Source organism: Mytilus edulis, chromosome 1 (assembly GCF_963676685.1).
Source record: "Mytilus edulis chromosome 1, xbMytEdul2.2, whole genome shotgun sequence".
Taxonomy (NCBI): domain Eukaryota; kingdom Metazoa; phylum Mollusca; class Bivalvia; order Mytilida; family Mytilidae; genus Mytilus; species Mytilus edulis.
Genome location: NC_092344.1, coordinates 68,977,367 through 69,002,591, shown reverse-complemented (window position 1 = coordinate 69,002,591; position 25,225 = coordinate 68,977,367). Strand labels below are relative to the sequence as shown.

At 30.9% G+C, this 25,225-nt stretch overlaps 1 protein-coding gene across 1 annotated transcript; it reads right to left on the bottom strand.

Annotated features, from left to right (window-relative positions):
* Window positions 1–3,830: 3,830 nt before the first annotated feature.
* Window positions 3,831–25,004, bottom strand: LOC139529888 (cell death abnormality protein 1-like). The gene is made up of 9 exons (XM_071325878.1): window positions 24,791–25,004; window positions 24,154–24,354; window positions 22,639–22,812; window positions 20,990–21,190; window positions 11,570–11,704; window positions 11,142–11,277; window positions 9,386–9,493; window positions 7,198–7,227; window positions 3,831–4,089 (listed from the first exon to the last, which is right to left on the bottom strand). The coding sequence occupies exons 1-9, from the start codon at window positions 25,002–25,004 to the stop codon at window positions 3,969–3,971; spliced, it is 1,320 nt and encodes a 439-aa protein (XP_071181979.1). The 3' UTR covers window positions 3,831–3,968.
* Window positions 25,005–25,225: the final 221 nt, after the last annotated feature.

Here is a 25,225-nt window from a genome sequence, read left to right as displayed (position 1 = left end):
CGAGGTCATTTTCTGAAATGATTTTTTTTCAGCCAGCTTCCAACTGCAGCAGTGTATAGAGTATACATTTCTCAAGTCATACTATATTCAAGAGTTTGAGGCTGCTCGATGTTTTTGTCAAAAAGCTTCCATTTTCTTAAAAAGTTTATCATAAAGTACCACGAACTAAGTGATAAATATGTAGTGTTTATTACAAAAATAATATTATATTGAAAACAAAGATCTTCTTGAGCTATAGATTATAGGTGCACAAGTTGTTTATCTTTTACGTTACTTTAGTTTCCTCTTATATACCTAAAATGTATATGGAGTTTGTTCTTTCAGAACATTGGGTCATTCTATAGAAGAATCAACTCGAACAGTGCTAAGTTTCAAATAAAACTGCTCCAGGGCATAAAATATTAACTTGTGTCAAAGAACCATAATATGTCTCATTTACAAGTTACTAAAAAATACTTAAAAAATGCTTGGTTAGTATTTTAACAATTAACTTTACATCTTACTTCGTACATTTACAGTAAAATTAAGATCAAATTGGCCATAAATAATTAACGTTTTATTTTTGATTAGACAGTTTTATTTTGTTCGACTACCAGAAAAAAGTAAAATCGCCAAAAGACTCCGAGGAAAATTCAAAAAGAAAAGTACGTAATCAAATGGTAAAATCAAAAGCTCAATCACATTAAACGAATGAATAACAGATGTCATATTCCTGACTTGGTACATGCATTTTCTGAAGTAGAAAATTGTGGATTAAAACCTGGTCTTAAAGCTAGCCTAACCTCTTACTCATCTGACTGTAGCATCAAATTCGATCATATTGACAACGATGTGTGAACAAAACAAACATACATAATCAATACACATATCAAAAAAGGGACACAGCCGTAAATATTGTTTTATAGTCTTAATCACTATAACAAACAAATATGTAACAATGAAGGAAAAAAATGCCCATAGACAAAGCACATTAGCAAACGTCAAAAACAAGAATACACAAACAAACCATAGCACAATAACACAATGACGGAATGTATAAGTAAAGAGCCATGTCATATATGCATCTAAGAAACACAAAAAGGCATATAGACAAAGCGTATAATCAAAAATGAAAAACAAGAATCGAGAATTATCATAGAACAATAACACATTGACGGGCTGTATACTTAGTATAAAGTCACGTCAAATGGATATCAATAAAACCAGACTAAACAGTAAAAATATTATTCATACAAACTACAAACAAAAGAATACTATACTAGTAAAAAAAATGATACACGACTTTGGAATAAAATGTATCGACAAGTATCAAATATAGAACAAAATGAGATACACTATTTTAAAAAGCTTTCATTTGCAATATATGCACATATGATAATGAAAATCAAAACCTGTCGGAAAGTTATCATTAGTTGGAACTTTTGTTTTTAAAAGTGTCGTTTTATGTAAATTTTGTCAAAAAAAAAAATTTCGCTAAATGTCGTTATGAATGCAATTTTTTTTTTAACGGATTTATATTTCCATAGTAATTATATATATTATTGTATAGCAATATAATATTTCCCACATAAAGTAACCAAAAGTTAGCGTGCAATAAATTCTAATATTGCACTAGTGCAATAAATCGTCTTCAATATTGGTCTTATAATCGGAAAACTTCATCTTTAATTTTAAAAAAAGTCGTGTATCGTTTCTTTTATTTACTAGTACATAACACGTTATTAAGATAATAAACAACGTTATTACTCATAATATATACTCCAATACCGTCGTGGATTATTTGTGAAGTTATAAGGTCGTGTTTCCTTCCGATGATTTTTTTTTTAGAAAAATGACGATACGTTCTTTGACATGACCCTGGCTCATGAAGTTTCATCACTGTTGACGTTTTATAAAATCTGAGTATTAGTTGCTCAAATACATGTTAAAGAATTTCCCACTTAAAAAAGTTAAATCACAAACGTACTGCGATGAAAACGGAAACAAACGGAAAGTCCCTATTCAAATGGCAAACAATAAGCTCAAGCACATCAACAAATGGATAACAACTGTCATATTCCTAACTATAAACCTACATTTTCTTATGTAAAGAATACTTGATTTAACCTTGTTTTTAAGCTATGATCGGCAAAAATGAATAAAATTTCCCGCAAAATCTCGGTAAAAAAATGAATTTTGACGGCACACTCGTTTGAGTCCGATTATGCTTATTTTTTTTATCGTATAAACGAACTTGGGGTGTCAATATTGTCAAAAACAGTTGGTCTTTCTTTCAGAAAAAAAAAAAAAACAACCGCGTAGCATTATACATCAGAAAAGGTCTTTCACTTTTTGGTTTTTATTCATATAACGTAGATCATAAAACATATAAAATATTAACTTTATAAAGTTTACTATCCCCTCTCCTTGATTTCCTACTGTTTGTGTCATGTATTTTAATATGTTTGTAATCAGTATGTTCCAAAGATTGCTTTGCAATAGTTAAAATGGTTAAATGAAATTTCTTTTTAGTGTATCTATGGAAACAATCTGCATTTAATTGCTATTTATTTTTTTGCAAAAAGGGGGTTGTAACATATTTCCCCAAAGATTGGCCGTAAGTAGAATTCCAATCCCATGGAAAGATAGTTTTTCTTAAACTGTTAACATATACCTATCAAGAGAGAAAATAGAAATCATGTGTCTTTCGTCTTATCTTTTTTTGTAAAATTGCATCATAATTTCTTTGAGAAAAAAGTGTTTGTAAACAATACAATGATATCTGGATCTATGGCCGGCTGGCTATGACAATACGTACAGTCAAACAGAAAATAGCCCATATAACATGTTAAAAATAATCTTGTCCTTATAACCCAACTTTGAAGTTAAAATTAGTATTTCATATTTGACAAATCCACCATGGACAAAATCCGAAACTACACTTCTTACTGTGTATTGTTACCTTGGGCATTCTTGTTGCGGATGGTTCCTGATATGCGATTCAGGCACACAGGATATAAAATGTCTAATATAGTTTTTATTTTGTTTGTGTATATTTTATACGTTATGTATTATCGACGAAAACAATTGTTTTTCTCAAATTTAGTATCTTCTATACCATTTTAGTAGGCGTACTTGTGAATTTAATTATTACTTTTGTTTGAAACTTTTTTTCAGTTGTGTTGTGTTGTCTGTCTGTGATGTATGTTTATACAGTTTAGGCAACTGGGTCCCGATTATTGTCCTTTTAAGCTTTTATGTTGGTTTATTTTGATCATCAAATCTTTTAAATACAATGGAACTATAAACAAGTGTCATACAAATGGTAGGTGTTTAGTTAGAATTAAAACCATGTTTTACCCATTATTTTTTACATTAAATGCCTGTTTCTGGTTAGAAATACGTCAGTTTTGTTTTCCCCCTTGATATTTCAATTGATTGCGAAGTCTTCTTTTTTTTAATTTTGCATTGAAAATCGATATATTTGTTACACTTGAATAATAAGTGAATACACTTTTTTGTTTTTGTTTTGTTCACGTTCTCTTCATTTTGAGATGATACACACCAATACATCTACGAAAGTAATTATGTTTGATGCGTAAGTGCCAATCTGCCTAAGAATCAGGCAGTGGTGAAAACATGACCAAAAAAACCCACCCAATTTGACATTGATTTCAGTTCATAATATGTAGTTATGCACAATAATAACATTCATTTCCATTTTCTGTTCTGGTAATAAAAGATACAATTTGGTTGAAATGCACTAGAAATTAACAAATAAGGGGAGATAACTCTGTAATTTGCTATCATTCTAACTGATTTTTTAACCAATTTATTTGATATTACCAGACACACACAAACGAAAGACTAATACTTTTTAACTCAGGATGATGGTTAGTATTAAATAGCATGATTAGCTCGGTGGGTTTTTTCTAATCATGTTTTAATTTTTACCTAAATTGCCTGATTCTTACAAAGACTGGCACTTACTAATTGACGTAAGCTGCATTAATCTGATCATATTCATTTGATGTTGAACGTGTCGTAAGATCCTGATATGTAGACTCATTTTCCATTCGAACATCTTCATACTGTTGCTGCTCATTACGACTGAAATAAGATAGATTATGTTTAATAAATGTCTATATCTTTGTTGAAGTATTGAATTACTTTTAATAATGCAATGGACACATTCAAAGGTTGCAATTTAAGATTCAGTACAAAAAACTTCCAAATTCTATACCTACATTTTGTCTAGCTTATGATAGACAAAAGGTATTATAAATCTTTTTAGAACACTATTATCAGCGGAAGGTCATGATATGTTTATATAAGACCTGGATTACCTACCGAAAACCTGAATAACTCAATGGAGAAATTTTTAGAGATATTTTTTGAATCGATAAAATGGTTTTTTGGATGACTGTTTATATATATTTATACTGCAATCAGCTATTTTACTATACAGATAAAGCTATACGTATAAACGTTAGGTTTATACGTCAATGACCTCAACTAACCTATAAGCCCCGCTTCCTTACCGGAACTACTATATTTCATCAACAACGTCAGAGAGGAGGAAGGAGGGGTCCTGATCCCGAAATCCCGGGCTTAAAAACACGAAATCCCGAGGACCCGAATTTAAATAAAGTTAAATCCCGGATCCCGAAATTTGAAAAAAGAATTCCCGGATCCCGTAGGGGTACATCCCGAAATCCTGAACTTAAAAACACCAGATCCCGGAGTCCCGATAAAGGTCCTATCCCCCCTCAACGTCACGTCACGACCATGACAACGTAAAGTACCAATGGTCAAACTTTTATGATTTTAAACTTTTATGTCTTTAAATTGGTTATTTATATACCATGTTTATCAAATGTTATTAATTAAGTTCATTTTCCCTTTCTTATTCCTTAATGTGTCAATGTCTTCCCGCCTCGACTATGCTCAGAGGGAAATTCCAAACACTTTTTTTTAACAATTTTTTTTACATATTTTTTTTAATTTAAAATTATTTTTTTTCGATTTGAGTATAAAGACAATATTTCCTAACCATATGTCATACTAAAAGGGCACTAGCTATAAAATTCATGTTCATCGAGTGTAATCAAATTCTCACATTTGATTTATAACAATGTAAAACATTTATCCAGACTATTAAAAGTCTAAAATAAACATTTACCAGGGCACATACTGAAAATACGAAGCTCCGTTTCGTGTTTTTTTTTACTAGATACCATCTTATTAATTATCGATTGACTTCTCAAGTCATTCGAAGTCCATATAAGCGATTCAAACATAAAAATAGATATAAATATATTCGGCAAACTCGTGCTGTTGGACTATTTTAGTTCTATTTCATTTCATAATATAGATGAAAAACAATTTTTTATCATCGTTTTTACCTGTATAAGGATGATTTTTTTGTGGATCGAATCAGTCAATCTAATGATTTACCTTTGTTTTATTTTCAATGTTGACATTCTTTTCCTTAAAATAACTTTACACATACAATTCCCGTGTTATCCATCTCAAACTAAGGCGTTACATTGAAGTTCACAAGAATACGGATTCAATGAGGTCGAATTATTCACTTGCAAGTGAATAATTCATTATCAATGTTTTTAGCTTATTTTCACAAAATTAAACCATATTGGCTGATCAAACGAGTTATAATTTCACTGTTTGCATTTCATTAATGATTGAGCAAAACAAAAACAAAAAGATTTTTTTTTAATATATATATATATATATCTCGTAGCTAGCGCCCCTTTAAATAAAAACAAAGAACATTTACATATCTCTAGTAAAATACCAGACACAATGCCTGGAGATGGACAAAACAGATATTTTATAAGATGATTATTGATTGTTGATTATAGTTGATACAACTATTTATCAACCATATTAGTCATGTAGGTGTCAAAATATTCGTCTCGGCTATTCTTCTTAGTAGATATCACATCTATTGTTTGGAGTAAATCATTGAAACTGATTAGATTCAAATAACTGTATAATATTACTGTGACTTAAATGCAAATGTTGCATTTTTCTTTCGTCTGTGATTCATTCAATTAGTATTTTTCAAACCTAACTGTTCAACTAGTTAGAAAACTGCTGTACAAAACCATGGTCAAGTCATGAAAGTGCAAGGTTATAAAATAAATAAAACTACAATCATATAAGTCATTAATTCCACTTCATTGCCAATATGAAAATGTGGCAAAAAATTATATAATATAGTTATTGTAATGAGTCACTTAAAAGGGGAGAGGCAGTTTTAAATTACACCGAAGAAAATTTTTACAAGTCGTCTGATATCAAAATTGGGTACTTTATTTTTAGAATTGGACTAGCGATAGAATAATAAACTATTCTAAGCGATTAACTAGGAAATGAATAGTTTGTTTTCTCCATTGTTATTTTTCATAACAGATTGAATGAAAAATCGAACTATTTGAATGTTGCCTTGAAGGTGCTATGACACATGCAATTTATTGAAAGAACAATCGCGTTTATGCCATATAACATGAAAATCGTTTAAAGTCATATGAAACTTCAAATTAAAAAACATATTATGCATATGCTTTTCTAACTAAATGGCTAGTTTTTATTATAAAACTTATGTACATATACTGTTTTCTCAAGAAAATTCTACAATTTGACAATTTAGAAGAAATTAACTTTTTTAATTGCTTGTTTCTAGCTAACACTTCGCCGACATGTTTTCTGTATACAGCGTGACCTTTCTCGTATATATCCGGTGATCGTAATACGCAAGTGCGAATGGAAAACCAAACGTAAACATTGCACCGATCCGTTATCAAGATTATCTATATCTTATTGTACCTGTTATTATACCTGTTATATATACACGTGCTTATCTGAATATCCATTCTTCTTTGTTGATTGTTTACAACCTTGTGATAATCGTTAATTGTCAATAATTTGATAAATTTCAACCAATAGTTTTCTAATCATAATGTATTGGTTAAAATGGACTAAAATCAAGTTAGGAAAAGTTTAACTATTTTGATGTATACTTTGGATGTCACTCAATTCATTCCTACTATTGGTATTACAATATTTTGTTAAGTAATGTTTTTGTGGAATGTTTCCTTATTGTTCTGATTTACATGATTAAGTAAATTGATAATTTACAAACAGCAAAGTTTGGTAAATAAATAATTACATTTTACAAGACTACAAAACTCATACCTCTGTGTTTTTCTTTTTTCTTTTCTTTTCCTATAAACCAATATACATTGAAAAAAACAACATTAAACGTATAAAAGTTATTTTCTAGAAGGAACTTTAGAAATACAAATATTGTTAGTTAATTCTAGATAGTTAGTGCAACTGTCAAATGTTAACGTTTATTAGTACTGATAAAGTGACATTACAAACAGCACCTGATCCAAATAAAGAACAGCTTTTAATACATTAATGACTCTAACGCAAGCAGCTTTAAGAGTTACAATACTAAAAATAATCTTTCTCTGATCTTTTAAATTACTCCTGATTCCGAGCCGAACAGTCCTTTGTCTTAATTCTATATGTTGCATGCTTAGGAAAGACCAAGTAAACACTAGATTTCATGTCTGAAGTGTCGCCTGGCTTTCAAACCAAGGAGCTGTCTCACTTGGGGAGACGATTGAATTATGTATACTTTGTTAGTTAGTAGTGGCAAATTGTATAAAAACGAGGATTATAACACTCCAAAATGCATCAATTCCTATTTGAAACATACATTTTAATATAAACGTCGTCTGAACAATTAATTGCTAAGTCATGTTCAGTCTTCATTCAATTTTAAGAATGTTCTATTGCAATCTATTTAGTAATGTTCAAACCAATTGTTTACAGTCAGGTCATTATTGCTCAGTCGCATTTCAGACAAATCAGTATGAATCGGAAATAATAGTTATGGTATGATTGCAAAAGAGACACCTATCTATCATAGATCAGATAACAAATAAGTTTTTTTTATCATTCATTTGTCATTGGTCCTCTTATTTTCTCTCTTACAGAAATGCAATTTTTAAAAAGAATAATTAGTTATCAAAGGTACCAGGATTATAATTTATAGTACGCCAGACGCGCGTTTCGTCTACATAAGACTCATCAGTGACGCTCATATCAAAATATTTATAAAGCCAAACAAGTACAAAGTTGAAGAGCATTAACATTAACGATAAAAACAAGAAATTAAAATGTTTTTTTTCTCAATATTTCGATTTTTATATGTTATTGAATGTCTGAAAAAAATGTAAATTTAAATCCTCTCCATCCCCATCCCCAAAGATTAAAAGTCAAATATGCGGAATTGACCGTGTGTTTTAGGTAGGATAAAAAAGGAATACCAAGAACAGGACATTTCAACCCATCTATATAACTTTCTTTCGCAAAAAGGAGATTGGTCTGGTGTGTCCTTAAAACATAAAAAAAAACAATGTTTAAAAATTGAAAAAAGGGAACATCACTTAATTGTTCAAAGATATGGCGAAACTGCTTATAATAGAGGTGGAGTGAATCAATTGTGGCTACTACAAAAATCCAAAGATCTATAAGAGTGCATACACTCTTAGATTCTTTCATCTCACAATAGTACTTATTATATCAAAACAGTTGATTTTTCTACACTTCAAACAAGTATTCCCTTGTCGAAACTAAAAGACAAATTTAAAGAGTTGGTATTGCTTTGTTACATAAAAAAGAATGGCCAACGTATGTACAAGTATCTTGTCTTAGGGAGGGATACATCCTACTTTGTAAAGAATCACTCTGATTTATAAAAAAATTTCTCTGAAACTGACATTATGAAGATGCTTGATTTCTTGATTGACAACACATTTGGTACATTTTCATTCCTCTATCAAGAAAATCATGACAGGAAATGCAAGCAAGGGACTATCGTATCAATTGGCAGGTATATACCTCGTATGCAGGTGCTGTTGGAATGTTGCTACTTAGAAATTGAAAGTTCACAATTGGAAAGCTGAAATCATCTCTTTTGTTGTAAAGTTTTGTTTTCTACTGACCCTCATTGTCAATTTCTAAATATTAGTCAAGGTCTGAGACCGACTTAACTGTATCTGTTGTATCCCTTATCTCTAGCTCGATGGGATAGATGCGTTCAACATAGTGACCACATTTTGAATTATTTAGTGAAAGAACATCATCTATATAGCGGAAAGTAGAGTTAAAGGATATTGCTAACTTCTTGTATTTCTTTCTTGGAAGTTCCCGTATGAAGTCAGCCTCATAATGATAAAGAAACCATTCAACCTTTCATTAACCTGCCTTTCCATTATGACGACCTATATCGCACAAATGTTGAGGTTTCACAAACAAGACTAACGATAATATTGGTTAAGATAGTACTTTCCAGAAATAATGAACTCACTTGTAAATTATCAATCCTGCTAACATTATCAAAATAACTGTAACGACAACACCAATGCTTCCACCTATCGCTGCACCGTTCAATTCCGTCTGCAATGCTGGTGTCTCTAAAAAAAACGCAAGGTGATTTGCGAAGATAGTAGATTATGATCTATATAGTAGAACATATTCATTTTATTAACCTTATAAAATATTTCCTTGTACAAAAATATAGTCCGTTGAATGAAAAGAAGTCCGGTAAATGGAACTTGTAAAATTGGGTTATTGCAGAAGATAAATTATCTATATCTTTTTATAAAAATGAAATCTGCCTCCACATACTAGAATGATATTTAAAAAAAAAATTAAAAAAAATCACCTTTTGTCTTATAAGTCAAACGAACACTGGTTGCCGTATTAAAGACCAGTTTAATCAAAGTGTGCCAAATAAACGACTCATAATACAAATTTCGAGTCATACTTTAGCATAATTAAGTTTTAAGGAACCAAAGAAATTTAAAAGTTTGGCGTTTTGGATATTTAAGAAATAATTCATGTGGGCTTCAATATATCGTGATTTTACCACTGGTTGGCCCTTTATTAGAAATATTTTACCCTGAACGATAGCAAGTGGTAAAATATCGGCAGAAAGGGACAACCCGTGGTAAAATCACAATATATTCAAGCCCCCATGAATTATTTCGTTTCTAATAGGACAAATAGTGCACTTGTTTTTGATCGAAGCGCTCTAGGTGAAGACATTATTTGCCGTTGCCATAAATAAACCCATTATCAAATTGACGTAAAAGAACGTAGCAAATTGAACAAGTGACATGCTTAAACTATTTACAATAACATATTTACATAGGTTTGGATAAATTTAAATGATAATTGTACTTAAATGTCTTTTATGTATACAAAAAAAGACTTATATAACACATTTTAGCATCGTTTGCTTACGTGTTTTTCCCCGTAAAATGCCTATATTCTGACGTCAACGTTTTATGACGTCGGGTAGCTCATTCATAAAAAACATATGACCTGGGAGTACGATCGGAACAGCTCAAACAATATATTAATATTTTACCACGGGTGTGTACTCGAAGCATTTGAAGGACTTCATGTTATAATGAGTATTATACCATGCTATAAAAAATGTTGATTTTCCAATCAATAAAGGACATATGTGACAAGCCATGAGATGAGTCAAAATGATTTGTTTACCTATATTCAAACCACCATGAGAAGTTATTATGCTAGATTCTTACAAATAACAAAATTATGGTAATTTTTGTAGCTTCGAATAAATTAATTTTTTTCATTCTCTTTCCTCAATTTTATACATGTAAGTTGTTGTATTATAAGTTGCTATGTCATATAAACGTTGGGCTTGTTTTTGGTTGTTTTTTTTTGTTTTCTATTTTTATGATCAGCTTTAGAACGTTTTATTAATCAAAACATTATAGAACTGTTGATAACTAAATAACTGAAGAATTTTAATTTTATTTCAAAATTCGCAATGTTTTGGAATCTGCAATCAAATTCATAATGACTTGACAGTTATCTTTCTTCCGAAAACTACATCAATTCTAGGAAAGTCAATACCAGGATATAAACCTCTCATGGAGTTATGCATTATGTATTATGCTTTTTAATGTTCATTGGTCTAATTTTGTTTGAATCGGTACCTTAAGTTCTCTGGAAAATGATACGACCTTGCTCTCTTTATAAGTAACACCGATTTCATATTGAAAAAAAAAATAAAGCAATAATATCCTTGTGTACAATCGAATCCCGTCCATCCGCTATTACATCCACCAACGCATTCACCAGTGGTGTGCAAACACGATGAAATTAAACAGTTAATTGAACAATTTTGAAGGCACTCACTTCCATAAAAGCCAGAACTACACGCTGTAAAAAAAATCACTAATATTGAAAATACTATTTGAAACTTTTTTTTCCACATATGCAGTCATCTTTTCATTTTAATCAAAACTTGGTATTTTGTTTGTTCTTTTAATCGTTGTTTTTCGTATTATTGGTTTAAAAAAATAGAATTGTGATGGAAGTACTAGTTATGTCTTCATTCATGCTACACTGATTGGAATTACGCATAGATGCCCTCACCAATGTTAATACTCATTAAGTAAAATAAATGCAAAATATGAAAGTTTAAATATACAAATAGATTGATTATGTATACTTTGTTCACAATTTACACCAATCCATCCATTTGAGCAGCCAAATATACAACGTCCGGTTTCAAGTTCACATGGTCCATGACAATTTTCTGGACATGCCTTACTACAAAGTGGACCATATTTTGTAGACGGACATCCTTTAAAAAAATCATATATAAGCTAAAAGAGATTTTCTATGACATTATTATATTAAAAGATTGGATTAAAAATTGTCGCAGTTGTTTTTCGTCATCTTAGTTTGCAAATAATTTTGTAGAATAGGACACAGCTTGATTTTTGTTTAGGTATGACAATTGCAAATCCAAAAAGAACAATTATTTAGAAATAAAGATAACTTAGTTTCGATACAAATTATAGTATACTACTGACGAAATACAAATATTAAATTATATGTACAGTTATAACACATATATCATATATGTTTCTCTTTAAAACCCAATATTTTCTATAGAAAAAACAATAGAATAAAAAGAAAATTAACAAAGTCTGTTCCAGTTATAAGTAAAGTTTAAAATAAAAAAAAAGAATCCATAACTAAATGAAAAAAAGAAGACAAATTGTCGTCTTTTGTCATTACCATAACATAAAGATAAAGAACTGCAAGGAATCGCTAAATCAATTATTGTTTAAAGCGAGATAGGCTGACAGACACAAAGACAGACATCGGTACAAAATAGATACTTCTGTCTTTGTCGGAGACCAAGTTTATCGATATTTAACTCAAAAATTGAAATCTTATCGGAGTTCACAAGTTACAATTAACTAATAATGCATGATAACAATGAAAATAAAAGTGATGTTTATTCGAGGCATCAGCATTAGTAATTAAAAAAAAATAAAATAAAAAATAGAACGAAATATGAGACAGAAAAAGAGTTCCTGGATGTTATTGATATATGTTTCACTTCTTATTCTCCTTTTCGGTAATCGGATAATCGCATTTGCGCGGTGATGTATGCTACTTTATAATGTTTATGATGAATCATTAAACTTGAAAACCGGAAAGAAGGAGATTTCTACCATGTTGCAGTAGGACAACCGGATGTGCCTTTTTGGCCAAAATGTGATTCGGCGGCGCTCAGTAGTCCTACGCCGAATATTGGACTTTTTTGCGTCGGCCGACGTCAGCTGAAAAATGGCGCGCTTTTGTAAAAACATTTCATTCGTTTACAGCAAAGTACCGGCGGTAAATGCTGTTGATTGTAAGCACATTTATAAGAGAAAAATATATGAGTTTACTTATTATTTACATGTTTGAACAAAAAAATAAAAGAAAATCTTATTTTTTCACATCTGAACATAGAATTTCGGATTTCGATATTCTGCACTGTAGAATTAAATAGCGATATTAAAAAGGGGTACAAAAAAAAGCCTATCCTTCAATTACCTTAAATTTTTTACATCGTAATTTCGCTAGTTTTTCAAATCGAAATCCGTAAAGAAAAGGGGTGTCCAAAGTAGGGCAAAAAATTGTACCCATTTTAAAGTAGGGGTCTAAGTTTTTTGAAGGTTTTTCCTTGCATGGCCGGTAGAATTAGCAATTGGAAAAGATTCTGTTTTTAAAGTAAATATTCATTCAACTATGAAGAATAGCTGAATCCTTATATATGTAACCCCTATAAAAATATCAATATGTGTCAATAAATTGTAAAATTATAGATTTTTTTTCGAAAATGAAGAAGACGCCATTTTCGCCTATTTCTCTATTACGTCTATTGGTCTGCTATAATTATTAGATGATTCTAAAAAATCTCCGCCTCGATTTTTTTTATACTTTCATTTTATAATCTTTGGTACATAATGCAGATGTTATGAAAAAATTAGGCACTTCTATCGAGTAGAAATGGAGAACGGTCATCTTTATTTTGTATGTCCCCACTATGGGGGCGTGGTCATCCTTTCACCTTGATTCTGAAGTACACGATAGCTATTCATCTCTCGAAATTAATTATCAAATAAATATCATTGAAACAAAATGAATATATTTTAAGACATCAATAAATTTTAAGTGCTACTGATTTGTTTAACAGAATATGCCGGAATCGATCCCATCCGATGTTGTGTCAATACATAGTTCAACGTTGTCAATTTCCGGCGCCGAAAATGTCATAAAAGTTGGAATCTTTTCTTCTTTGTGTCAATTTGGTTTATCTTAATGTCAAGAAAGTCATGCAATATGTTGAATCCATATCAACGTTATACCAAAACAGGCCTTACTTGGTAAACTAACAGTTTGAGGCCTACATCATCACCATGAGATTGACTTGTTGACATCGTACTTGTAGTTGATCAAGATTCATTTCGTGCATGTTGTTACCAGGTTACCGGTCGCTGAGTTTTTAAAATGAACAACTTTTCTGTTTGGTCATATTGATTTCTTTCATAATTTTCTTTTCGTTCGTTAATACATTTATCGTTATGTGTTTTGTTTTGTTTCCTTTTTTGGGTCAAAAAGGGGGTTGGGGTGGGGTGCTCTTTTAATTTTATCAAAGACATGCGTGATTTTTAGGGGCTTATGGTTCTCAATTTCTGGTTTGCAGTTAAGGTTCAATATCTACTTGACTTTACTTATTTCAAATCTGCAGTTTCTTAGAACAATGATTATTTATAATTACTATATTAGTACTACAAATATATAGTAATATATCTTGCATAGGGGAGGGGGTGACCATTTGCTTTTCTAGGTATGACTAGGTGGTGGGAATTCAAAGAGAATCCTGGTGTGTTTGTTTTAGTGCTAATATAAAAAAGAAGATGTGGTATGAGACAACTATCCACAAAAGACCAAAATGACACAAACATTAACAACTATAGGTCACCGTACGGCCTTCAACAATGAGTCTTTCAAACAATTGCTTGTCTGTCCTAGGTGCTTTACCTTTATATCCATTCAAAGGTACCTGTTCATTTTTTTTTGTTATTTTGTTTACTGTAAATTATTTGAATGAAGTATGTAAAAGTTTGTTGCCAACTTTTTTAATAAACCGCATAAACCATAACATTGGGGATCTATAGGATTTTTTTCTAGATTGACTATTTATTAATTTGCATCCATTGCATCATATGATTTTATTTCTAAATATATTTCACTATTGCATACAGACACAGAATATATTCCTTTTCAGGTCGTCTTGTGTCATGTTATTTAGGGGTCTTTTGTATATGTAGCTTACTATACGTTATTGGTTCTGCTAAAATAAATGTTGAAGGTTGATCATAAAATATTTCCATACACCAAATATAGTTGACCAATTGCATATAGTATTAGAAAAAAGACCAAAACTAAAAAACTTAACTTTGACCACTGAACCATGAAAATGAGGTCAAGGTTAGATGACACCTGCCAGCTAGATATGTTCACCTTACAATCATTCCATACACCAAATACAGTAGACCTATTGCATACAGAATAAGAGAAAAACAGACCAAAACTCAAAAACTTAACTATAACCACTGAACCAAGAAAATGAGGTCAGGTCAGATGACACCTGCCAGTTGTACATGTACACCTTACAGTTCTTCCATACACCAAATATCCTAGACCTATCTCTTATAGTATTTGAGATATGGACTTGACCACCAAAACTTAACCTTGTTCACTGATCCATGAAATGAGGTCGAGGTCAATTGAAAACTGCCTGACGGGCATGAGGACCCCGAAGATATGACATACCAAATATAGTTATCCTATAACTTATAATGAGAGAGAATTTAATATTACAAAAAATCTTATCCTTTTTTTCAAGAAGTCACTGAACCATGAAAATGAGGTCTAGGACATTGGACATGTGACTGACGGAAACTTCTTAACATGAGGCATCTATATACCAAGGATGAAGCATCCAGGTCCTAAACCTTCTAAAATATAGAGCTTTTAAGTAATTATCTAACATCGCCGCCTTAGCAGCCGGATCACTGTCCCTTTGTCTAGCTTTCTGCAACAAAATTCGCAGGCTCGACAAAAATGAGGAATCTTATAAATTATACAACAGTGATATTCCTTTGAAATTTTTTTTTCATAAAAACAACTGAGACAATAATCTGAATTTTTTACTAAATATGGTGACATTTCACTGTCACTTATGCACATTTTAATGTTGATGAGTCTTGCATATTTCAAAATCCTCTTTTTACTACACATTGAGCCCATAGTCAGCTTAAGACTGAGTTAAGTTTCATTTATTCAAATCCTGCACAAGTTCAACAAAAATGTCTGCTAATAACTCCTGAACCACATCGGTTACCATTCTGTACATGAATATATCTCTCATAACAAATTTCATATAAATTTTGCTGATTCCAGGTATCAAAATTTTCATCCTCCAGTAAAATTATTTTTCTGACAGGATGTGTTGTGTACTGAAAATAAAAAAAAATATTTTGTTATTATTAAATTAAGTTTGTTGATTCAATTGAAAAGTAATGATGAATGATAATTAAATTATATTATATTTCATTGTTATTGGCATCTTTGACCAAAATATGGTCTGCTTAAGTCATTCTCTTATCTGAAGAAAATGGTCAATTTTATTAAACCACTTCATTCTCATGAATATGATGCACATCAAGTAAGAGTTAATTCCCTTATATTGTTTTTTTTATCTTTATAAATTAATTTTAAATTACAGTACCCTTCATTCTTGAAATTTGGTTTTACATCCAAATGAAACTATATTGAAATTATACAGCATAGATAAAAGTATAAAATCTTTAAACTATTAAAAGTATACCATTTGGCCTTCAAGTCTGTGTATGATTTGACCTATAAATGTGCATTTCATAAATAAATATAAACTATAAATTTTAACTTCCATTCCCAATTTATTCCATTGGCAATTTTCTTGTCTGACTGTTAAATGTAAGATATTTACAGTCTATTTCCTTATCAAAATAGTTTTAATACATAATCATGAAAATGTCTTATCATGTTTTTGTTTCATATTTGAGGGATTGAAATCATAGCGCATTGTAAATAACCCACTGTTGTTACCCATAACAAACACATTTGGATTACTTAACCTTAATATATTCTAGTCATATTATTTTGTATTAACAAAATAATTTTGCTTTAGACATTACTGGTTGTTGACTCTCTATTTGATTACTGTTTTCCTGCTGTATGTAGATCAATCATACATGTGCATGTACTGCAATTGTTTTTGTTGATATATAAAAGTCCTCTGTTTTGAATTTTTGATTCATAGTGAACATCTTTCTCCATCCTGTATATATAAAGCAAATGTACATACAATTACTAAATAAGCTGAATATATACTAAATTATTCAAAGCAAAATTAAACTTTGCATTGTTATTATCAACACATGAATATAAATTTGCCAAATAAATGACCAAGAAAAAAACATATTTTCTTGCTCCAATGAAGACCCATTGGTGGCCGTCGACTGTTGTCTGCTCTTTGTTTGGGTTGCTGGTTCTTTGACATATTATCCATTTCCATTCTCAATTTTATATATTTATTATGTATTAGAAATTGTTATGCTCTAGCATTTCTGCTCAAAACATAAAAGTTACAGGCAAATAAAACATACATGTATTATAATAGTGTACATAAATATCTAACATGTCAATTGTACAATGCAAGCTGAAATTTTATACATTTTGGGGGCACTCACAACCTAGTTTTAATTTAAATTCATGAACCATCACTGTCATAACACCATTAATTGGATAATATTATGATATTAATGAAGTTGGGGTACATTTTTTTAAAGTAATTACTACAATGTATTGTCAATGGATTATCATTTCTAATTAGTTTGTATATATATATATATATATGACTATAGCCTATAGGATTAATATAACTTGATGGATATAAAGAAATTGTACAGGCATATTAAATTTGTAACATATCCTGCCATTCCTGGTCATGGGGATACATGTTAATGCATGTGTAAGCTCCCTAATGGGTGGGTGATTCAGTGGTTAATTTCAATGAGTAAATTTCTTTTAAAATATGAGATATAAATTTAGAGAATGGCTATCTTTTTTTTTTTTTTTTGTATATGTGAAAGAGAAATCTGTGACTGTGATCGCTTTCCCTTTGTATTTTTTGTCTATGAAAGATTTAATTTTTATGAATATAACATGTTGGTGTATATGAAATCAGGGACACAAAAATGTTTTTTCAAATGAAATATTATAGTAAATTGACCCATACAAATCAAGTGGTTGATTACTAAATTTTGTACACTGTCTCATTTTTAGTACAAATATCTTACTTTTGTAAATTCTCAAAAAAAAAAAAAAAACACTCACTTTTTGAGTTATCTGTGCCTATAGAAAATTTTGTTTTCATTTAGAGTACATAGAAAGTCTAAGCTTTAATTTGAATTTGTTTGTTTTTTTGGTTTTGCTTTCTGTTTTGTTTTTAGTATTTGTTAAAAAAAAATAAAAATTAGAAAGTTTGAATATCTTTTACTCCAAATAACTTAATATTTAAGACCAAACAAGTATTATAAAAAGTTAAATATACACTTGATATACAGCAGTTTGTGTTGTCTAGACACCCTGTAGCAATAGAACATTGTTTATCTATAACTGCTCAATTTTATTGTAAGAGCATTACCTTATATTTTTATTTGTATTTTAACATCTTGTTATTATGTGTCATAGTAAAGCTAATAGATCTGTTCCATCAAGATCTCAAGGTAATGCATGTAATTCTAGTAAACCAAAAGTAAAGAAAGATCTTAAATTTTGCTTCTGGAATGTTGGAGGCATAGTGCATGGTGGTATGAACAAATTGGACGATGATATGTTTCTGTCCGAGATCAAAGCATATGATATTATTCTCCTAGCGGAAACACAGATAGGGTATAATACCCCCCTCTCTATAGATGGTTATAAATACTACCCTGTTTGTCGACCCATTTCTGGCAACGGTAGATATTTTGGAGGGTTGGCTATATTTATCAAACAGGCCCTAAAGCCTCATATTTCTTTGCTAGTGAACTCACAAAAAGACTTTCAGTGGATGAAATTTGATAAATCTTATTTTAACTTTAATCATGATTTATATAAAAGAGGGACGAAAGATACCAAAGGGACAGTCAAACTCATAAATCTAAAACAAACTGACAACGCCATGGCTAAAAATGAAAAAGACAAACAGAAAAACAATAGTACACATGACACAACATAGAAAACTAAAGAAATAAACAACACGAACCCCACCAAAAACTAGGGGTGATCTCAGGTGCTCCGGAAGGGTAAGCAGATCCTGCTCCACATGCGGCACCCGTCGTGTTGCTTATGTGATTACAAATCCGGTAAATAGTCTAATTCGGTAGGTCAAATTCATGAAAGGGAAGGGGATTGTAGTTACGACGTGAGGAACATATCCGATATCATTTGTGAAATGGTTATTCCATAACGGTCAACCAACTCGTGATGGCGTCCGTAAAATTTACGAAGGGATGATTTCAACTTCACCATTTGGAACTCTTGATTTAATAGCTTCCTTGTGAGCAGTAAACCTCTATCAAGAAAATCATGATAGGAAATGCAAGCACGGGAATATCGTATCAATTGAGAGATATATACCCCGTATGCAGGTGCTGCTGGAATGTTGCTACTTAGAAATGGAAAGTTCACAATTGGAAAGCTGAAATCATCTCTTTTGTCGTAAAGTTTTGTCTTCAACTATAATATGCTTGGCATATGATCCACCAGCCCAATCCATTTATACTAAAAATCTGTCCACTGATATACTTCAGCTGTTAGAAAAGGACATATTACATTTCAAGTCTAAGGGTGATGTCCTACATTGTGGGGATTTTAATGCACGTTGTGGTAATCTATTAGACTTTGTGTCCTCGGACAGTACAGATCATCTTCCAATTAGTAATGATAATTATCCAGTTGATTTCAATTTAAATGTTAGAAACAGCAGAGATACAACAGTCGATACTAGAGGTAAAGAGCTGATTGAATTATGCCTGGGGAACCAAATTCGTTTGTTAAACGTTAGAACTTAAAATTGAAACTGGGAGATATTCCAAATTAGAAGTTCATCAAAGAATTTGTGATAAATGCGATTTGAATAAAGTGGAAGATGAACTTCATTTTCTTATAGAATGTCCTGTATACTCTAAGGATAGAGACATGTTATTTGATCTGATATTTAAAGAATGTAAAAATTTTTACTCCTTGGATATGGTCAATAAATTTATTTGGCTATTAAACTGTGAGTCTATTAATATTTTAAAACAACTTGGCTATTTCTTATCAAAACACCTGCCTTGAGTAAACATTTATAATATAACACTGGGATACTGTAAGTAATATTTAAAATGTCTAACTTTTTAAAGCATACTGTTTTGTTGTTTTGCTTTATTGTATTTGTAATTGTTTGTAACTATATATTGTCATGAATGTATATGCACTATGCCCCTTGAGGGTACCTCTTATGGAAATAAAAGATATTCTATTCTATTCTATTCTATTATACCAGGTATAAAATAGCCAACAGTGAAAGTAGGTGTCTTTAAATACATTCCAATGATTTAGTACATGGACTTTTAAGTTGAACCCGAGACGTTCAGCAGAATTCGTGTAGCCTCAGTAGCCTATAATTTGGGGCCTTGAAATTACCCCCCCCCCTTTTTTTTAGAGAACTTACAATCGGCATGAAACGTGATCATACGTGCTTTCGAATTTTATTCATTTTGGTCCGTATTTGCAGTTAGAGGTTTACAATGTTCTATTATCTGAGCAAGAAGTGAGTGCGTGAATATTTTCCATGGAGATCGTGAAGAACACCTTGACCAGTTTGAAAACGGATGTTGACAACTTGTGTGGGTGTAATATTTCCGGAAACAAGTGCGGATACCTAAGACCGAAATCCGAATGTAATACACGAGTAAATAGTTGATTAAATACTAGTATATGTCAGAAAAGGAAATGATTTCAATTTTCATCTTTGATATAATTTTACACTTTATTTTTACCGTTTAAATCATTTCTTTGGATCCGACTTATTTGATAATAATTAACTAAAATATCTGGAATAAACCTTTACCTTTTGTGTTGTTTAGCATAAAGTGTAAGCATCCAAGAATGTCATAAATGCAACTTTTCAGAGTGGAATGCCAAATCCAACGTCAAATAATGGCCGCCATTACGTGTTGACAACGTCGTCTAGTGAACCGTATCACTGAGCGCCGAAATCCTTACTCAGGCGCTTCCGGTTGTCCTGCTGTTGTTTAAGTTTTTAGTTTAGACGGTAGATCCAACGTAAAGAATCAATTCGACCTTTTTCTATCATTTATACCCCTTTCAAGAATAAGATAATTATTGGCAATCCTTTGCCTTATATAAAAATTTAATTAACGTTATGACTTCAACCTTATTCATTAACATTTTAAAATAATAAACTTATTTCGTTTCATATACTTACCAACGATTCCAATCTCACAAATTTCAAGATGCACCAATGCACTTTTTATAGATGGTATATATGTAAAGTATCTGAAAACGGAACTAACACTGAGATATCTTGGTAAATATTCTCCTTGATATAAAATACTTCCCTTTTCTGGGTCACCGCTAGAATTTGATGCGTAAAATTTATGGACAAGACCCTTTACTGTACTGTTAACTGAAAAAAATATTTATATTATTATATAATCAAAATACAAAAAACGCGTTTGATGTAGTCAAATAACGTGTTGTTTATCATAAGTTAGTGAAAGTCATCAATTGTGTAACGAATATTAACTAATCTTAATTTAATTATTTAGAGAATAATAGTATTGTACAAAATGATAACATATAATACTGATAAATTTTGTCATGATCTGTTTTCAGTTTTTTTTTGTTAAGTGATTTGCTTTGCTATATATATATATATATATGGTGAAAACAATGTATAATTATTGTTTTAACATTTTTTTTGTTTGTTTGATCATGTTTTTATTTGTGTCTTTTCGAATTAATTATCAGGTAGTGGCAATACTTGATTTTCAATTTACAATTATATCCCAGTCTTTTACAGTTTCGTTCTAATTTCTCGAACATGACTCAGCAAACCAGCCCATCTCCTGGAATGTCCTTACACCAGAAACACGACCCGTGTGATATGTGGATCAGGAATTGCTTACCCCTTCGGAGTAACCGAAATCATCACCTATTTGCATGGTCTTAATTAAGCTGTCTATGTTGTGTTTTTTGATTAATTGATATAATTTTTCATTTCGTCGTTTTTTTTTGCCATGTTAGTGTCTTTTTATCGACTGATGAATTTGAATATGACTTTTATATCTTTTTCCTCTCTTGTCTTAATCTACTTTCGAAATACAAACAAAACGGATGCCCCTCTTGTCGGATACATTGCTGTTGTTCGTGGGATTCCTCCCTAACCCATAGTGTATTGTGTGATTCTTCGTGGACTCTTATCATCTCTTTGTCAGTTTTCAATTGAAATCGGGCATTGTTTGTTCTTATAAAACATATTTTGAATATATTTTGTTTATTCTGATTTCGCTCCATTAATCATCAAAAACCGTACTTTAGTGACCTTGTTACGAAACACGATTTTTGATCTAAATTTGTTAGATGAGCCAGTTTACTAGCACTGGAAATATGTGAGATGATACCATTTTATACAGTGTCATCTTTCATAGAATTTTCAAAATTAAATCTTTGATTGTTCTTTTTCCAGCGTTTGGTGCAACAAACCAGGCAACGTTTGAACTATGTTAACCGATACATATGCCTATATCCTGGATTAGTCATCGATTGATTTATAAAATTTATATACATATATATTATTCTTTATACAAAATGCTAATATCAACACTGTTCGTATTGTGCAATGTGTAGGAGAGTGTTATAGTTAGATCAAACGTTTATAATTATGTTCACATACACCAAACAAACTCTGAAATCATGTTTAGACATCAAATATCTCAATTTGTAAAAACCGATTTGTCTCTTTTTATTTTAATCGCAAAGATATTAAGTTAGCAAATGGTCATTCTGAAGGAAAGGTTAGTTGGTGTTTGGTGTATTAAGTAGAATGTTTTATTTGGTCAACTATTAACATACCTTTGCTTGTTAGATAAATATTTGTCACAATGTTGATATTGTTCAAGTCAACCTGAAATCGTACGTTTGTTCCAACTGTTTCGAGACAAGATGTCTGATTGCCGTCATTTGCTTGATTTGCCGGTTTACTTCCACTTGGAATCTGTGATATTACACCATCATACGCAAGATTATCTGTCATAGAAAAATCATAAGTAATAGTTATATTCTGAAATAAACAAATGACCAAGCGGTCTGTGTGCATGTACCAATCCCGTAATGTATAAATATCGCTTTGTAAAAATGCCATTAAATGTGAGATGTTTCAATTGACACACTACCCAATAAAATAGTGGATGTTTTGCTTAGACAGTATATATATATATATATACATACAAATGTAAATTTTTGTGGCCTTGAGCTGTTTTCTGCTGTTTGGTTAGGTTGTTGTCTGTATGCTGTTTCTCCATTTTAATTCTCAATTTCATTTGTCAATTCCCCAAAAAAGTAATAAAACCATCTATATATTCATTGAAAATGTATATACAGGAAAATAAATGAATCCATGATAAAGATTTTGGTTTCGATGTTTTTAACGTTGTGTGTTTGGCTTTTCAAACGTGGTGTCTCTAGTTAAGTCGACGAAGGCTATCACAGGAACAAGGTTTGACGTCCATTACATACGCTTGTTTTGTGAATTATGTTTTTGACAAAAAAAACCTAATTTTGATAACAACGACTCTTGCCCTCATTTTTTGCATTTCAACTACACTTCGAAAGAAAAACCAAATACTGCTTCCCTCTGAATGGCCTTTTTAATAAATATATATGTCATATCTTGTTGCGATCTACTGTACAGATACGTTTGATTTTTATCGTCTTATACCTATTTACCTGTATCACAGTTTTAATTTGTAGAGGAACATGTTTCCTAACATTAGTTGAATGCAGTAATTTCTTTTTAGTAACTAAAGAGGGTTGACAAGCAAGGACACTTTATTGCACTTAATTTTTTCTGTCTAATTACCCTTCTTTACAGTTTGTACAATCCGTCATGGCGTGCTTTCAAAAATAAGTTTTACGTAGTAGCGCTGTTTTTATTGCATTTATAGCATTTCTAAGAGAAATTCAATCGTCAGCTAAAAAAGTATATCGCTCGTATAATCTGTCTGTCTGTTTGTCTGTCTGCTGGTTTGTTTGGGTGTCTGTTTGTATATTATATACGTATTTCTCACACTCTTTCTCTTTTCTTTCCTATTTTGTAATTATGGAATTACATATAGAGCTAGTTAACTATAATGCTCAGAATCTAATCATTTTTAACATTGTCATATGGGAATCATAAGTTTTGATTGCAGTATTCCTTGCACGATATGTTGACTAATCGGAAAATTAATTTGCCTTATGTTTTATGTTCGATTGTAAAGTTCATTTGATTATGTCTGCAGTGAAAATTCCATTGAATAAATTTCAATTAATACAAAACCATAGTGCAGGTTTCATCTCAAGTCAAACTTGAGGTATCAAATTGCTTACACTTGTTGCAAAAAAATCCAGTTCGTCTTTCCTTACAACCATTGGTACAGATTGCAGTGCTTTTATCGCAAACATCATTCATACAGCTTTTAGTGTTACACCCTAAGACGCACGAACCATTTCCTGGATAGCAATGTTTCTCTATACAACTTTCTGTACAGGAATTATTGCAGTTGATACCCCAAAAATTCTTTTTGCAACCTGGGAACAATTAAAAAAATTCAAAAAATAAGTGACAATTACAAATTATATTAGTACATTTTATTGCATAAGGTTTACATATGCCTTTTTTAGTATTTAATAGCATATTTTTCTTTTTACGCCAGGTTAACATGTTAACAATTGGTTTAGAATGGTCAAACTGGTCAACTGTTTGCAATTGTTTTTGAAATTTCAGGAAATTTACCACCTTTTTGCAATAAAGCATTCCTTTATGCGTATGATTCCTAAAATATGTTATTGAATTACATCATTAATACATTAGGCTTGTGGCGACAACGCGAATCAATTAGCGGTAATTCACCTTTAAATCTATTCAAATGATTGTTGTGTTCAACCTTATTTTTGAAAAAGAAATCTTTTCATTTTTTTTTATTTACATAAGAGAATATTTCCATACAGTTTAATATTAACTAACCATTTATGGCAACATAACACAATTCAATAACACTCCCATTCTCACCGCGTGCCGGAACATCATCATAATAAATGACGTATTGTCCAAGTTGATTGCATGAAATAGTCTGAGTGAGAGCTGGATAGGGATAACCTGCAGGATCTTGGTAGCAGAGATCATAACCATGAGGAGGAATGGTCCAGGAATTAGATACATACAATTTGAATCCATCCATTCGTCGTTGAACTGCAATAACATATACTAGTACCAGTTTCTACATACATGTACGTAAAGCTGTATTATACATGGTTTAATTTAGAGGCTAGTACATTTTCGTCTCTAAACGTTAGTTGTTACAATCAGTAATTATCACGTTTATGTTCTGTATGCATATATAAATTTAATAGAGAAATAGTTTGTATAGTATTCTAGCAATCAAGATTCATTATTTGATTT